The 18,237-nt window shown below is 40.7% G+C and overlaps 1 protein-coding gene across 4 annotated transcripts; it reads right to left on the bottom strand.

Moving 5' to 3' along the window:
* Positions 1-28: 28 nt before the first annotated feature.
* Positions 29-16,930, bottom strand: RhoGAP15B (RhoGAP_ARAP and RA_ARAPs domain-containing protein RhoGAP15B). 4 transcript variants are annotated; one of them, XM_043431192.1, is made up of 12 exons: positions 16,267-16,930; positions 15,494-15,600; positions 12,867-15,341; positions 10,548-10,737; positions 9,082-9,205; positions 7,469-7,708; positions 6,968-7,180; positions 3,509-3,930; positions 3,070-3,309; positions 1,010-1,212; positions 874-915; positions 29-492 (listed from the first exon to the last, which is right to left on the bottom strand). In XM_043431192.1, the coding sequence occupies exons 3-12, from the start codon at positions 14,906-14,908 to the stop codon at positions 354-356; spliced, it is 3,855 nt and encodes a 1,284-aa protein (XP_043287127.1). In that variant the 5' UTR covers positions 14,909-15,341; positions 15,494-15,600; positions 16,267-16,930; the 3' UTR covers positions 29-353. The 4 variants fall into 4 exon arrangements, with proteins under 4 accessions (XP_043287127.1, XP_043287125.1, XP_043287126.1 ...); XM_043431190.1 differs by having other exon boundaries at positions 12,867-15,600; XM_043431191.1 differs by having other exon boundaries at positions 15,494-16,930.
* Positions 16,931-18,237: the final 1,307 nt, after the last annotated feature.

Genomic DNA, 18,237 nt, shown 5'->3' on the forward strand with positions numbered 1-18,237 from the left:
TTGTCCGAATAAGCGAACGACGGGAAGAAACGGGTTGAACAATTTTTTTATTAGCATTTAATAAACGTTGAAACGTTTTTTCGTAACAAAGATGGCGTTTGCGACGCCGGAAATAACATATTTTTTTTATATGAATGTAAATACGTATATTAAATCGTCTCGGTCTACTGACAACGTTTTTTTCCTCTCAATACGCTTGAATCTCGCCATAAAAAAATACTCTCTCGTTAACGACTAATGGAATTACTTATTGGGCGACGAGGTATTCAACTTTCTTGAATAAAGTTCGTCCATCACTCACAATCACGATTAAAATAACACTCAGTTCTTTTTTTCTATCTTTCGTACGTCGATCAAGGATCCATTAAATTCACAACTGAGGGTCTCAGATCCATTTGGTATTCTCCGAAAATCATCGCAGCCAGCCACTTGTATTGGTCAACTACCGAAGCCCCGGCTAGCGTGTAACCAAAGAAAGGAGAATCTTTGCACCTGCAATCGAGAACAACGAATTTTCCATTAGCTATTTTCACTTTTTGTATATGCGTGGTTTTTTTTTAATTGAGTTTAATATTTTTGCTAATTGAAACAATGAGCAACGCGGATGCAGAAGCGTCCATTTGCCCTCAAGTTTGGCTTCTAAAAATGTTTCGAAAACTTCGTGTAAACGAAATTTTCATCAATTTTTCACAACGTTGTTTTGCTGCTCTTTCAGAAAAGTCACTATAAAAATGAAGTAAAATCAGGAAACACGAAAATAAAGAAAATAATGAAAAAATGAAGAAAAACGTGAGTCGATTCACCTTGCTGGCGAGATAGAAAGTCGAAAAACACAATGAGAAAAAAAACGGTAAAAAAATCGCGCAAGCTCACCTCGCAGGTTTTTTGTTCTTGTCGATGAAGGTAATGGCCCATCTATAAAAACACTCGAATATAAATAAATGCCAACGAGTTGCACGTCCGAGGTATTCATCGGCGCGTAACAACGGAATGAGGAAATAATATTTACCCCATTTGAGGATTTCGTTTCGGTTCGTGTCCCAAATACCAAACGATGTCCTCGATTTTCCATTCGTGAAGTTTGACCGAGCAAACTTTGTCCTTGTAGCAGCACAGTTTTGCCTGACTGAATTCGAACAGATAACTTTTGAAGTGCTTTGTCTTGGTGTCGGCGAATTTGAGTTCACCGGAAATAGTCATCGGTGGTTTGATCTGCGAAAAATGAAGCGGTCAAATGTTTATACAGCGCTCGTCCCAAACAGCTGAGTCTTTTCGAAGAGGGCGAGAGAGAGAGAAAACCGACGATGAAAAAAGAACGAAGACGAACTGGCTCATTCTGGTCCACGTAATTCGTTCTTCTTTTTTTAAGGACAGAAGTACTCGCGCAATTACATGTTGACAAATTCGTCGGGGCGGAAGGTGCGGGACGTTCGCGAATGCATGGTCAAGTCCAATTAGGCTACATCCTGTTTTCGGCTTACACCTAATGTATACACACATGGAGTAACGATATCAGAAATTACGTATGGGCCAGTCTACTTCGACTGGAGCCGAATATCTTTTTCCTATTCGTTATCAGTATTTATCAATTTTCTATCCATTTTTATTTGGGCAAATGAATGGACAATGTGATTTATCAAAATCCAAATGAAACAGGTCAAAGAGGAATGGAATTTCAATAACAGCAAATTATCGCAGCACTTTTCCCCAACAAAGCAGAGCTTCATTTGTTACAGTTTCGGAGTCAATTATAGCTCCAAGCTCAGTGGTTCTTGCCTATAGCCAATTCCTTTTAAAATATCCAACTTGCCCTCTAAAGTGAATGAATCGATTATAGAAACGAAGTGAACGAATGATCGACGTGTCTTTCTTACGACCCACCGATAATGAGCGAATTTTTAATTAGCGATTGTTGGGATATGAGCAAAAATAATCCATCAGCATGGTAAAAAAACTTGATATTAAACAGTACACATGAGAGTGTGCTCGCAGTCCTATAAGTTTGTATATAAAACGAATATACAGATCAAGAAAGAGGTCGACGCACGAGGCCTTTTGCGTCGTTAAAGTTCGAGTCACTTTTTCGACCGCTGCAACGCTCAGTACTTCGATAGATCTCTTAGTATAAAGTTTATTGAATAAAATACATAATCGCTCTGCTTAAACTTTGTGCCATTTATTTCGAAACCTGCTCCGATAATCCGATAGCGATGAATCGACTCGGCGATTCATCAATCGACTTGAACTCGTTCGTGAACTTTACAGAGAGCAGAAAAATATTCGAACAATGCTCGAAGCTGTGAGGGAATTTTCATCAGGATGTTGCTAACTCGCATCAAAATTGAGGCTCGTTTACTTTTCATTGAATCTAGTCTTCGGGTTTTGTTAATCTTTTATCAAGATCTCAAAATCATCAGACCGTCAACGGAATGGCCCATGTGTAAATGTATTCATGTAAAATAGATACGTCTTTATTAAAATGAAACATTTCTTTGACAGTGACTCGCGCAATCTGATCCGTACCGGTTACCCGGTTACGGGTGTTTACCATTCCCCCCAGTGAGTCGAGTGCTGATGAGCCTCTGGGAAAGTTCCACCCTCGTTTCTCGCATTTACACATATGCACAAACGACCCTGAACTCTCGTAGATTTCACACGTTCTCATGATTATAAGTTCGCTGACGTTCCCGAGTTATTACTGTATTTCGAGTCTCGTTATTTATACACGCGTTTTATTAATCTATTTGTTCATTCGCTCAGTCAGGAGTAAGAGCTTGCACTTCGCGTTAAAAGAGAGAGAAAGAGAATCCGATGAAAAGTAGCTCGCATTATCTTTCAATGCGTGCGAATGATATTATTTTTAAAAAATTGCCATTTCATCTTCGTGAAATGAAAAGAGAAATTTTCTTTCCACACCCCTTTGAACTGTGCAGTTAGAGAACTACGCTCTGAAAATTCTCATCATCATTCGAACCAGTCGAAAAACGTCGTAAATCCGATTTTTAAATGAAATTCATTCGCTGGATACGACGCGGGAGGATAAAACGAAGCTTTTTTGCACATATTTACCCGAGGTGCGATGTCCCTGTAAAGAATGTCTTTCTTGAGAATGAGTATATTGTCTTTGCGGTCATCGGGGTCCCAGTAGCCCCATCGGGCCACAGCTTCGAGCACTTTTTCACTGTGATGAAGAGGTCTCTCGAGGGAGCCACCCAATGTGTACTCTTCCAAGCAAAGCTCGTGAGCAGGGAGCTTAGCCTTTTCTGCCAATTCTCTGCACACGTCCGAAGCAGTTTTTTGGGGACCAATCTATTAATAAAAATCCAGTAATGACTTTCCGGTTGGTAAAAAAGTGAAGATCAATGACTCTTTGGATAAAAACGAGAACAAAAGAATCCCCTAGTTTTCGCTCAATGAGAAATTTCCTTAGAGAAATCACGTTTTTACATATATTTTCCGCAAGAGTTCCTCGAAGGACTCGACGCATATCGATTCCCGAATGACTCACCGTGACGTTGACGCATTGGCCATCTTTGGAGATCAAATAGATCCAAATTTTGAGATCGCCGGAGGGTGCACCCCGAAGGCCGCTATTGGAAACGTGATGGCGTTCGAGTACCTCGAGCATTCTCGCTTCTTTGGCAAGATCGTCAGCCGACAATTGGTAAAGTTTCGGATAAAGTTTTATGAGATCACCGACGACCTTAGTCTCGGACCGGTTCCAATCCTCGGCGCTCTTTTCCCCTGCGTGCATCAACGTCGGCCCCCATACCGCTGAGATATTCTCCACGGTCATGAGATTTCGCGCGCTTTGTTGCCCGAGACAGTGGAGGTGGGCGAGGATTCTGCGCAAGGTCGACGACGACACGGGCTCCAGGTTTGCCAGAAGATTTCTGTAGGTCGTTGCCCTCTCTTCCTCGCTCGTTACGTCTGTCAAGTAACGAACAAAAATATATTTCAACGCTATCGCCGAGGATATCCTCGAGGATTACCCTGTCGTTATGTCTTCAAAATGATTCTTTAATGAGTTGAAAAGGATTATCTTCCCAACGAGGCTCATTGCTTCCCTCGTCCTATTTAAATGTAATTTCCATTGGCATTTTGATCTTTGGATAGTTCTATTGAACGATAAATAAATTGACAGCAGCGTTTCGAAAAATCGAGTATCGCTTAAAAGCTTATCGAAGAAACATTATTGATGAATCGCATAACTGCATGAATCAGTAAATTCTAACTGGCTCCCTCGTAACGCTCCGGTGCTCCATTCGTTGTTCGAATGATTCATCGAGTAAATTGATAATGAATTTATAACTTATTGAAGAGTTTAGTTCGAAAGGCAACGCGTACAAAGACGAGTATTCTCTCGGTTGTTGGTGATCCTTCTGAGCGTCGTTGTCGAGGTCTCTTAACTCCGTGAAATGAGATCAATTCCCGAGGGCAAAAAGACTGGAGCTCAAGACAGTGGAGAAGAATAATCCGCGTGTTCGTTCAACGCGGAATGCTTGCTTCCGATGTGAGAATTTAAAAAGTAAAGAAGGGATGCGCTGAGGCCAAGGATATCGAATGAACGACGTAAACACGGCTAATGCACGAATACTCTTAGTCATATGGACCCAGGCGACTGTGTGGCCGTTGACCTCCCTTATGTACACATTCTGATCGCTATGGACATCGCGCATATGCAGTAGGACGATGCAATTGCGAGAATCGCAGCGTTCAAAGCGTCAGCAGCTTCGGATCGGAGAGAGAGAGTTCATTGTTCCTTTACGACATAATTCTCGTTGTTAAATGTTATAAAAATCATGAGAAATTGTCCCGGCATAGAAGAGAGCGTCAGTGTCAATAATTAGTTGAGTGTTACAATGAAAATGGATCGATATCTAACCGCCTTTAAAACATCACAGAATTATAAATCGCTTCAATTTGAGTAACCCTTCAATTAGAGCCTCTGCACTTCGCAAGGAATTTGCGAGTGGGCGAAAATTGTGTTTAGAATGGAGAGGCAGAGCGTGCAGAGTTGGGAGGAGTCGGCCATTCCGCACACTTCGATTAAGGAAGTTCATCTGGTACCGAGTTGGGCGAAAGAAAATTTATTGCGAGTAGCGTAGTCGGTCCAGTGAGTTTGGCAACGCCGCGACCTCGTAGCCTGAACTGTCCGTACAGCTGTTATTGACAGAATACTCTAGAAAAGCAAGTTTTTTTTAATTACGTCACTATTTTCTCACCCGTTCTTCATATTTTGTTAGAAGTCTCTAATGCGAGTTGCGTCGATCGGAAAACGTAGGCTCTCGTTTCAGAAAGCCCGCGATTGCAACCCTGCCACCGTGAAAGCGACCTTCCCATAATCACCGTTTTTCGAAAAGAAAAAACATTTATTACGAACTTTATAAGTATTGAATGGATTTTACGAAGCTGTAAACACATTCTTCAGATATTTTTCTATCACTTATGAAAGTTTCTGCAAGAACTGTTTGTCAATGCCTGCAAATTTCATATGCAAAGACGAGAAACCACTGAAACCCTTAAGGAGGGTGGATCACGAAATCAAAATAATCAGAATTTGATAAAATTTGGTGATAACATTCTTTGGCATCGAGTATACAAATACAATTTTTTTCAATTTTTTTTACCACATGGCTATCGAATAATTGAGCGTTAAATCGAAGCTCTAAACTCTATGTTTATACACGTGAATTTTAGTGTTCAATTAATCGAGAGCTATGTGGTAGAAAAATCTAAAAAAATTTCTATTGTCTTACATATTTTTAAAGAATACATTTACCAAATTTTATGAAATTCTTATCATTTTGAAATTCTTCATATTTTTAACATGGTTTAGCATGGCAACATTGTATCCTCGCGATCCACCCTCCTTAAGAGACCGTGTTAATTTGGAGAATCCGCTTTAATTATTTTCTCACGAACAAAGTATCCTCGGGCCTTGAAATTTTGACGCGATATTTTTTTATTATTCATTACTGTATTCGATTTTTTAAATCGAAATCTCTTTGTTAGTTCGATTACCAGATCAACTTCCTTAATAAAGTGTCGTGTAGCAACTCGATTCATTTAAGACAGCGCAGAATTTTGTTTGTTTCAATCCCCATCGAGAACCGTACGACTGACCATGGTTCAATTGGCAGAAAATAGAAAAATCGTTCCGAAAAATGTTTCGTCCGTTTTTCTGTTTCCAACTGCTCTGCCTCGAACCACTCTGCTTCCAACCGAGGGAAAAAGAGACATTCTCTTTGCAGAATGAACAGACAGAGTTTAAAGATGAACTGGATCGAATTCTGTGTACATCTATCGTCATCGAACAAACCAAGTCTTTGATTAACGATATAACTCGACGTGTTTGATGACTTCGTTGAGTTTCGTTGAGCACTCGTGTATCCATGAACGCGAGGGATCACGGTCGCTCGACGGAAGTCGATACGCACGAGTCCTATAAAGCTTCTGAATTGTATTGCTCACAAACCATTCGAACTAGCGAGTAATAGAACGTACAATAAATCCAGTATGCCCACTAAAGTGGAGTCTATCGAAACGATACGAGAAAACGATTATATGCACGAACCATCGAAAGAGGGTGGAGGCTTAATGGCTTTTCAATCATGGTAATTAAGACTTGGAGTATCAATCGCGAAATCGTTTCATTGATGCATTCGTAGCACCAATTTTCGTATTGAAAAATACAAAATTTATTTAATCTTAAAAAAAAAATTCAATGAAAAGATTGATTTTACTTAAATTGAAAAATTCGAAATGATTTTTGATAAATCGTTCATTTCATTGTGAAATTTATCGTTTTTTCAATGGACTCGTATCAAATTTGTAATCCTATTGTATCAGCCTACCAATTCTTCGTAAAACGTAAATAAATTTATTAGTTGACATTTTGTTGATGGAAGCCTTGAGATATCGATTTGATGATTGTTCTAGTCGATTAGTTTTTGTTGAGTCTTACCTGTAGCTCTGCAAAGTGGGTCATGAATCGTCGACGGCAACAAGGGGGCAGGCAAATCCCGAAGAAATCTCCTCAGCGCCGTCGCCACGTCGTGTTCCGAATACGATCCTCTCGTTATTTGAGTCGCCCAAGCGTCTCGTCGGAAAGCCTCTAAAAGTTTGACGACTGCGCTGCTCGAGCCGCTGCGTCGATAAATGCCCTCGGACATTATTCCTGAAGGAAATAAAAGAGGAGGAAATGCTTTCGAACCCGTAAAGTGTCAACACGAAGTTTATTTATCGATGGCAAATGACTCGTTAAACCGACGCGATGGAGGGCGCAGGTTGAGTTGATAAATTTCACTGAAAAGTGTCTTGGAAAGCTCGTTCGAGAAGATGGAAAAACAAAGGATCGAAAGTAAGAAAAAATCTAATCGCTGTGCTCGAAAAATCATCGAAATTTGACGCTCCTCCCATGAGACAATAAATCAAATGATTCGTTGGCGCAAAGCTGAGATCTTACCATGTGCGTAGATGAAATTAATGCATTTGTCGATGACGACCGGCACATTGTCTTGGGTAAGCTGTTGCTCGTCCAACCCTGGACCGCAGCTGGTCGCCGCCTGGTGCAACGCGTGACGCCAAGCCGGACCTTCCCTCGTGCCCGGAGCAGCGATATGGATGGCCCCGCTACCACCGGTGTCGACGACCACCACTGGAATACTTCCGGTCTCCGAGAAAGGACCCTCTTGTTCTCTCAGCACTATTTTTATTAAACAATTAACAAACGTTATTTCAGAGCCCTTAGAATTGTTCGTTCGTGATGAAAAAAAGTGAAGAAATCTCATTTTTTCTCTTCCACAATATTTTTTACAAACTATTTTCAAGTGCACGGAGAAAACGAGGCCGAAAATTCTAGAGGAAAGTACTAGGAATATAGTATCTCAGGGACAGTATACACGTGCTGGATTACAGCCTTAATTCGAAGAGCAGTAATAAGGACCACCATAATAAAAAGACCATACCTTTTATTCAAAAGGCTCAAGAGTCTTTTTCTCTATAAGCATAGTAAAAAATGTTTTCAGGCACTTGAAATGTTTATATCGTAAAGTATGCTCGGGCAACCCTGAAGAAAAACTATGTTTACGGTAAAACGTCACACGTATTCGGTGTATATTCGATTTACAATACATTTCCACTTACTGTAAGTGCTAGTCTGACACGATGAAAAAACACTCGAGAACAAAACGAAATATTGTTCTCACGTGCATCACTTTTTGCTATCGACATAAAGCTGTTTAGAATTGAAGGGATGGAAAATTGTAAAATTCAAAAAATACTATGCTGTTTGTAATCGGTGCTTAAGTACTTAGAAAATTCTTGAAAAATAATGTATTCCTCATTATACAAAACAGATCTGTTTTCTCCGCGTGGACGTACAATTGCACGTAAATTTTCGTTTGTCTGAATTTCTGTACACTTTCCTTTCGTTTATTCCGGTGATCAAGTTGAAAGAATCTTTCTCACGTTCTATTCCCTCATTATTATTTATTTACGAATTCCGTCATTGCGATTCCGTGAATTTTATCAAACAAAAAGTGTTTTTCATCCTCGATGCTAAGACCAGCAAAGGAACGAGCGGTTGTTAAAATGTTGGAAAAAGATGCACCCACGAGATCCAAAGTATAGTTTTATCGCTCCGAGGCTCGTACACCACTCGATGTTTAATATGGCATTATATACAGAAATTGCGAAACTTTTGCCTTCGTGCCGGCTATATCATTGCCATGAAACCGTCTATAATACGCTCTCGCGAAGTTACGTCGATGCTTGATGATGATTCACGCGAATACAGCTGATCATATAAAAAGTACGCACTTTTTTTCCAGACATCGCAAGTTTTATCGTTCTTTATATCTCGTCATTCGTATATCGATAGGAACGATATGAAACTTTCTTCTTCACTTTTAACGTCTCAAGATCGTGTGCTTGCTGATCGAAACTATTCACTGTTACGAGTGGAGTAAAAACGAATGAATTTTTACAAAAAAAAATCTTTTTTCAGCTTTGCTACATTTATTTTTCAAGATCCTTTGAATTGGACTATATATAAAATATCTGAGCATAAAAACTTACGGATGTAACGAGCCTTCCGCAAATCCACGTGCTCCAACTCTACCAGGTCCAAACTTTTCGTATAAACGAGAGTTCTCTGCTGAAGTAGCAGCCAAGCTGGGAACCACGCTCCCGTCACTCCTTCCTGATTGACCAATCAAACGAAAATCCATGAAATTCCACACACCGAATTCGCAGGGTTGTGACGAAAAATATGGGCTTTGACAGCTCCGCTGTTTCAAACGAACTCTAAGAAGGATTCTAATTCTCTTCGCCATCGTGCGAAAGTTTATTTTTTCTTGCAAATCACGACGTTGAATCTTCGATTTTCAAATGTCTAATTTTGCCTCGAATGTTCTTGGTCCGAGTTGCGGACGTTTCTGCTTAAGGTAGGAGTCGCGCGACAATCGATATTAGACGAACTCGTGATTTTTAAATTATACCATTTTTACGTGATAAACTTTCATATGGCTAAAGGATTTGATAGGTTACCGAAAATTATATCAAGAAATTTACGATCAAAAATAGAAATATAACACGGCATCGTATGAGAAACCCATCCCGCCAACACTATGATTGCAGAATTCATTTCCTTATCGATTAGATATAGTTTATGATAAAATTGCTCCTCATAGATTATATTATAAAGATTATAATGTGACCATAAAAATATAGGGCCATCGACTAATTCGAAGAGAATTTTTAAAATAATCTCGATGAAAACTCAGAAAATGGAAGGAGATCGACTGCCATGAAGTGGCTCGATATACTTGGCAACGTTAAGAATGTATACATATATATATACTTTTCGTGATAGCCGGCGAGTTTGGAGGCTAAGATATCTTTCGACTGTCAGGTGAGAAGAGAACCGATATATATATGTATATATTGAAAAACCGGGTCAAATAAGCAATCATAAGATATTTTTAATCATAAATTATTAAATATGATCTTGTATAAATTTAGACGAATCCAGTTTAAATTGCCCCAAGATTTATTCAATACAGAAAACCTTTCTTATAACCTATTTTATTTCGACGATTAATAAATAGTCATTTGACCATAGAGTCGCGCGACTCTTACCTTAAAGGTGCAAATCGCCGTTTTCATAAGAAAGGACTAATAAAAAAAAGTATGAATAATTGAATAATTAAAATGGAATTCCAGTGCAGTTGGTCCAAGTGCATAAAAATAATATTTGAAGTTTAATAATAAAATGATTGAGCAGCTCTCGCTGCAACTGTTTTCTATTTCTGTGCATAAACTGCCCAATAGTTTTGCGTTACGCACATGAAATATTAATTCTGCAATCAGATCGCAGTTAATAAAGAAATCGTATCGCGTCTCTGGGGAACATGTGGCACGTTGACCTCGTTTCAACATTGCCGCAATGTTACGAAAGACGTGGATGACGGCGGAGAGCACGGTTTATAAATGTATGCTATTATATTTATAGAAATATAGTGATAGAGATGATCGCATCTCACCTTAAGATAGGCCCAGCCAACTCGAGTCAAATCAGCTGTGTATTTTATGGGGAAAACTGGCGTGAGAGCTTCCAGTATTCTTTGAGCCCAAATTCGCCTTTCTGTTATGCCTTTCGCATAAAATACGTGAATCGCGGGCCTCCCTTCACAACCGACCGCTATACAGTGCACCGTTTCGCCATCGATTGTTCTAAAAAGATCATCGTGAAAATGTCATTTTTTTTAAATCATTTTGTGCCTTCGAGAATTTTTTTTCTTCTCAAAGTTGTTGATTGCACTATAATAACTGATATTCCGTCGGGGGAGGCTGACACTTTTCATAGAAACCATAAAGTGATGGGGTTTTGAAGTTGAAAAATACATTTGGAACAATTCCTATGTTTTTCAATATTCTGCGAGCAAGATTTTTAGTTAATCAGCGCAGTGGATTAGTTGAGTAGCATTAGTTGAGAAATTCGGTAGTCGGAAAACGCACGAGTAAAAGAATTCAAAAAAACGTTTACCAAGATCGAACCGGTCTGTAAATTCGCAAATTAATTGGCACGGTATGCTACTTCGAATTGCAGGACAGAAAGATTGATTTACGGGATAGCCTGACCGAGGATTTTGATCGATCGAATGCTGCGAATTTCGGATATTTGTTCGGTCGTATATTCCGATGAAATGATCGATTCGGATCGGAGTCGAGCTGATCCAGATTCTGAGAAACGTCACGGCACGTCGTGTATAAATCATAATTGATATTTCGCGTTTTAATAAAAAATGTTTTCGATCAATATTTCTGTTTGAAAATGCAGCATTTTCCTTGATTATTGAACCGATGGAACGAAAGCGCAATGTTTATTTGTAGAACTGTCGTTATCGAGACGTTTTTTTAAATATTGAATCAGACGCTTTTGCATTAAGGCCTTATATACACTTGCAGCCGACGAAAAACGTGATTTTCCTGATTTTTTTTCTCCAAGAAAATAAATGTTTGTTGAAAAACTGCACGGAGAAACTTTTATAGCAAAAATTACTATGTTTTTATAGTAACGTCGGACCACATCGATATTATAATAATAAATCGTTACAGAGTGTGTCAAATAATGCAAAAGTTTAGGGAACCATTACCACAGCAGTTCATAGTAAATAACGCGCTGTACTATATCAAAAATCAACACCGAGCGAATTTTCATCAAAAACATAGTAAATAGTGAAATGATTTGATGAAAATTTGGGAGATAACATAGCAGTCGTTTCTCTGTGCTATACGATAAATTGCATAGTTTCGTATTTTCCCTTTTATCGCACTGAATTTCGCTCAATAACATAGCAAAATTCATACGCCCACCAATTATACGAGGCGTTGCGAGTATAAACATGAAAATTAACCAGTGGCACATAGTAAAATTTCAAGCAATTTGTCCAGTCCAATTCACCAATTTTTAACATTTGGCCAAAGACATTCAGACACCGATACATCGTTTGATGTAAGAATGTCGCAGATTTAAATTTTGCCTGTCGTACATAATAAATTTGAGAGAACTACTTTCGGCATCAAAATTACTATGCACTTTGGTGAAATGTATAATAGAAAATGGCGATATAGAACAGTGCTACAAAACATAGCAAATTTTTCTAGCAAATTCATCCGAAATATTCGTATAAAAGTCTCTCCGTGTGTAAACGACATTCATTAGTATACTTGTACAATTTTTTTCATTAAAAAATTTCACGAAATTGCGGAACTTCAGCTGTATTCCAGTATAGCACCTATTTTTGAGCATCAATTGAAGTGGACATAATAACTAAAAAACTATTAATCCAATCCATACGAAATTTATACCACTTATTTATTATTATAATAGCCTGGGCCTGGACGAAGGATTTGTAAAAATTTTGATTTCAAAATAAATGGTGATAGTTTTAGCAAAAAATTCTTTTTTTTAGATGCTAAATTTTCAGTTTTTTTGTTACAATTTTTTTCCCAACAAAATACGAAATCCTTCGTCCCAGGCCCTAGCTATTATTATAATGAATAAGCGGTATAGTTTTCAAAAAAGACGATTCTGAAATAATCGGGTTTAAAGATTAGACGGAAAGTATTCGGTTGAAATACCCATAGCTACGAATCGAATGCTCCGATCTTTATGAAATTTGGTGAGAATAATTCTTCAGAGATCGTACTTGAAGAATATCTAATAAAAAAAATTTCCATTTTTCTGTCCATCACAAGTATATAAGGCAATTATATAAGACAACGATATAAAATAAATTAAAGGGAGAATCAGATTGTCAAAAAAGATTTTTCAAACGATTACTTTTTCAAACACTTACTTAACGTCCTGAAGTAGATGAATACTGGTGGCAGTCGCAAGATTGATAACTTCTTTGAGAGTGTTCATACTTTTGTCAGTATAGAAAGAAATTTTTTGATCGGCTAATACAGCAGCTCTGACGACCAAGTCCTTAGCTCTTTCGATGCCGACGCCAGATCTGCAGACGATTCCACGATGAAAAACGGGATGCATTTGTCCTTCGTATTCGGGTCTTTTCATATGAGAATTTTTGACAGTTTGCTTCTTCGAGCTGGCGTCGTTGCTTTGTTCACGATTCCTCGAGAGTAATTTCGAATTTTTCATAAAATTAATAACATTCGGTTTGACGTGAGCGGTGGAATCGTGGCCGAGTTTTTTCAATCTTTGCATCACGCTCGTTCGTCTTTCCTCGCTTTTGCCAACCGGAGAAACGTTCGATGAAGCAGCTTCCTCGGGGTTAGAATTTTTTTCCGACACTTTTTTGTCGCTCGTAGGAACACTCGATGAGTTTTTGCGCGGCGGCACAGCCGGTTGTTTGCGCCCTTTGAGGTGCGCCAATTTTGGCAACAGAGCTGGGCTCTTCGACGATACCGATTTGTCCGGCTGTTCAACCATTTCGACCTCGTCGTATTCATTTTTTGGCAATGAGTCATATCTCTTGGGCGGTAATGGCGGCTTTATTTGTACTACTTCCGGAGGGCTCTTTTTCGGAAGCTCTTTCTTAACGATTTCTTCCTCGTCGCGTTCCTCCTCGTCGTCCTCGTCTTCCCTCAAGTCCGCCATGCTTCCACCACTGCTGGGGGTTTCGCTCGTGGCTAAAAGCGCTTCCAGAAGCATAAGATCGTTGTTTTCGTAGTTGCCATAAATGTTGTCCTCAGTTTTGGCGTAAGGATCGAACTCGAAGAGCAACGATTTGCTTTGCTTACGTTCAACGTCGCCGACCTCGCTGTCCCTGGAGTCGTCGAGGCCCGGCGACGATCTTCGCGGCATCCAATTCTCGTACAACGAATTTTGCAACGATAATTGACTGATGTTCGAAGCACACGAGATTCTCTCTTTGATCGGAGCTTCGGGCTCGTTTTCTTCCTCGACACTCGATATTCCGTCATGGTCGTCGGCGGACGATTCGTTATTCGCTACTCTCGCGGGTATCGTGTCGTAAAACGTCCACGAATCCGATCTCGACAGTCTTTTAGCGTCATCGCGCGGCGAGTTTTCGGCTCGCGGGCCCGAAGCCACGACGTTCACGTCGGACAGGTTCAAAGACTGATCGGAATCACTGGCGCGACGGTTGTTCGCGAAATCCAGAAGATCGAATGTCTCCGCGTCCGGGAAATCGCGCTCGAAAGCACGCTCCTCTGATACACTTATCGAACTGAGTGTGTCGTATCGCGAGCTGTGACCGGAAGTTACGGATTGCAATTCGTCGTATATGGTCTCGTCGGGAAGCGGAGGCGGTGGGTAAACGGGAGGTGGCGGACTGTATCGCGAGCCCGATGACAAATCTTCCTCGTTCTTCATACTTTTTAAATTGGACGTTTCCAGCGGACTGTAAAACGAGAGCGTGCTAAAAATATCGTTGTAAACTGGCATCGATACGCAGCGATCTTCCTGCTGTTCTTTGGCTAACTTTCTGTCAAGCTGCGAATCCTGGTTCTCGTCTGTGCTTAAAGAAGAGGTCAATCGTCTCGTGACCAAATTTTTCACCGACTTTTCCAAGCGTATGCTGGCGTTCCTGGTGCTCGATATCAGAGCTTTCCCCTTGACGGTCATTTTCTCCGATATTTCGTCCTTCAATTGGCGCGAGCTGGAGCCCAGGTTTTTAAAAAATTCCGAATTCGTGCTCTGCTTCGTTTCGCCACAGCTGCTCGAAGACGAGTTCAGAGATTTTCGCTCGTCGAAACTGCTGCGCTCCGACTTGAGGGACTCGCTCCCCGGGGATTGGGAACGTCCGATGTTATCCGGTACCGGAGACTTCGGGAGGTGCAATTGAGTCCTCGGCGCTGGTACCGGCCGCTCGCCGATAATCGATCGAGGCTTCGGGATCGGTTTTACCTCCATCCTCAATATATATTGAACCGCGAGTCAAAAATTCTCTCTCATTCCGACCAGGGTCCCTGCTAAATAAAGCTAAAAATACTCGCGCGATTCGTCATTGTAATTTCATTTTTTGCAGTCTCCTCTTTCACCGTTACGCGCACTTTTGTTTGCCCCTCCACGGCCGTTCGACGCTTTCAGCATTTTCTTTCTTGTTTGAAGCCTCGTTTTTTCCTTCCTCGTCAAAGTTTTTTCAGCTCGAAGTCACGTCCCGTTTTTTAAGCCTCCGCTTTCTTCTCCCTCTGCAACTTTCATTCTGCAATACTTTTTGCCAGAGCTCTTGTCCTGATTTTCACAATTTCTACGCTTCGCTAACATCCGTTTGTCGACCAACCGCACAGTTTTTGTGCTCTGCCCGATTTTTTCTCTCCTCGAATTCCAAGCTCCGCCTTTTTTTCTGGGAATATTGAAACACGAGAAATTCGTACAAAGAAATAACACGTAGGCTCGATGGAATGACGCGCTTTAATCGCAACTCTCGTCGGTCCACGAGAGACGGCCGCATGAATCACTTCTCCGTGACTGTAGACAGTGAATAAATATACGTACGAGTTACCAGCACTCGTAAGTTGGTCAAAGGAGCAAAGAAAAACGAGAAGAGATCCTTCCTCGCGCGGGTATCAACACCAGTGTCCCTCCCCGTGATAACGGTTCCTCTGGAATCGAGAACGATTAAGTGAGTGCACCGTACTCGCTTTTATTAATCGGCAGGCGCTACAGTTATTATGAAAACCAGGGGAAAACCGCGGAGGTAGGAAATTAATTCATGAAGAAAATCATGGTCAATGTTCATGGTATTTTTATTGCGCGCTTAAACTTTCATTTTTTTCCAGCTATTTATATTCGAGGCTTTGCGTGAGTTCTGCGCAGAAATACTCGTCAGCGGAATCACGATCCTTCGCATGAACACGGATATCGACTCTCACTATAACGTTGGATCGGTGCTCGGGACTTTTGACTGAGAATTTTACAATATTTTCCACTTCCCGACATCCCAAAGCGACGCCAATTTTTCAGAGAATATTTCTTTCCGTCTTAGAGGAGTTTCTTCGTTTAAAAACCATCTCAAAAGCTAGATAAAAGTACCGAAAACCTCATTCCGAAAAATCGAGAGAAATTTGATAGAACTTTCAAACTTTTGTCGGTCGATGTTTTCTCCCACGTTTTTTGGGCCCAGAGAGAAATTCGGACTCTGAAATACTTGATAGCACACAAATACATTCGAATATGACTCACTGAATATTTCGGTATAGTGAGAAAATCTGGAAAGTTCCCTCTGAAACGTTATGAATTGCTCCGACAACAAAATACATTAAACTCACACGAGTCTGAATGAGAAATAAAGTACTCCAGATTGACGAACCAGCTGATGCTTCTCTGGTTAAGCGAGACGCGGTGGGTCAGGGACCCACCTGGTCCCTTGGGCCGAGGACGGTGTTTTTCGGAGCACTGTCACAAGCAGCATCGAGGATCACAACCGCCGTTCGTGCAAACGGGAAACAATAGCGAAAACGGAGTAACGCGCACAGCACAAATGAAAGACGTAAAAAGAGCGAGAGAAAGAAGCGCTGAGGAAGAGGCGATCGTGAGTGGAACTTTTCATTCGGTTCAAAATTAGTATTAAAATGAGAAATTCCGAGGCTGGATTGCCTTTCTCTGCGGGACGTCAGAGAGTTTCAAAGAACGCAGGCGCGTTCATTAAAAATGACGTTCTGTCAAACAAAAACGCACGATTCCCTCCACCGATTTGTGTCACCAATAAAAGAACTAAAATATTCCTCGTGATAGCTCGGCTCCATGCTTTTGTATGTGGTATTTTAACGAAGATAAGATAATCCTCGACGCTTTGTTGCCTCGACGGAACTGCCTCGCTTTCGAGGCAAGCCACAGTATAAACTTCGCTTCGAGTTTCGCCCGAACCGTCCGCTCGTTTTTCCTTCCTTTTTCATTTTCACTCCCGCTCCCTCGCACTCGCTACATTCTCTCGCCTTTTCACTCCGACTCTTTCGACTCCCACCCAATCCAACACGTTGCCATCTCCCCACTTGCTTCTGCTCGTCTCTACGTACTTTTGTACGTAGCCGTTTACCCCGCTTTACCTCTCGGGGCTACTAACCCCCCCGGATCGAGGCTCTCTCTCTCTCTCTCTCTCTGCCTTCGTCGCAACGAAACAGCCTCGACTATAGTTGGCGTTGCAGCATTGCACTTTTACGCGCATTCCGTTATATAAACATCAGCGAAAAATCAACTTTCGCGATCTTTTTATTTTTACTCCGCATTTTCCACATTTTTTTGACCTTTCATTCCCCAATTGTTCCTCCCTCGATTGCTCGTTCGGAGCGCTACGCATGTGCTCGCTGCTTCGCCAAGCTCACCTGTTGAGCACGTGGCTTTATTTCCCTTCTCCCGGAACAGTTTTTTTGAGGGGATCATTTTATGCGAAGTTCACTCAGACTCGTAACTTTGAACTTGGAGTTTTTCAATCTTTTTCATTTTTTCAATCTTTTCTCGAATGAGCAGACGGAAAATCAATTAAAATTGTCGACGTTTCGCAATCAATATTTTTGACACTTTCAGACTGATTTTTACACAGTTTTTAATATCCGGTGCTCGAGAAACGAATTTTTTACTTCGAACAGTGACGAGGAAATGAGACGAATTCGCAGGAAGGAAAAACGGAAATCGCAAGAGCCGCAGGAAATGTTGATAATCGAGGAAGCTTCGGAGACTGATTCGCTGCAGCATGAAGAACGAAAAAAATGATAATTCGAATGTTACGCTCGACAATAAACGAAGAAATGATGAAGATGAGCAAGAAGAGCGAGTCGTTCGCTGCTCATTTTATTTTCTCATTCAACTTCCTTTTTCATTTCCTGCCAAACGCGTTTTGACGAATCACAATCATTTGAACGTATTATATATAGATAAATATATACGTGTCAAATTTCCTACTGGCTCGTATTCCCTCAAAGTGAGTCACACAATGTCTGATTATTCGTCGCTGTTCGCTCGTAACTTATGTAATTGATTGAGCGTGAGCCCGGTATGGTGGAACTCGACTTCACGAGTGATGCGGGGAGAGGAAATGATCAGATGCGGGTTGATGACTCTACCGGGGCATCTACATTGTTCGATCGTTCCGATCGAGGCACTTTTTCGAACGTCATTTTTACAGTGCACTTTCGCAATTATCTCATTTTATCGATCTTTCTGTGTTCAGCTCTTCGAATCGATTGTTTAACTTATTTTACCTAAAAACAAGTTTCTTTATCTGAAAACATTTCTACGAGGTG

This window comes from Venturia canescens, chromosome 10, assembly GCF_019457755.1.
Source record: "Venturia canescens isolate UGA chromosome 10, ASM1945775v1, whole genome shotgun sequence".
Classification (NCBI taxonomy): domain Eukaryota; kingdom Metazoa; phylum Arthropoda; class Insecta; order Hymenoptera; family Ichneumonidae; genus Venturia; species Venturia canescens.

Excerpts from the sequence above, each read along its gene's own strand:
- RhoGAP15B (XM_043431192.1), bottom strand. The coding sequence starts at position 14,908 with ATGGAGGTAAAACCGATCCCGAAGCCTCGATCGATTATCGGCGAGCGG. Across the intron at positions 7,709-9,081 it reads GCGGAAGGCTCGTTACATCC|TGCTGAGAGAACAAGAGGGT; the intron begins GTAAGTTTTTAT and ends TAATAAAAATAG. Across the intron at positions 916-1,009 it reads AAACGAAATCCTCAAATGGG|ATGGGCCATTACCTTCATCG; the intron begins GTAAATATTATT and ends GTGTTTTTATAG.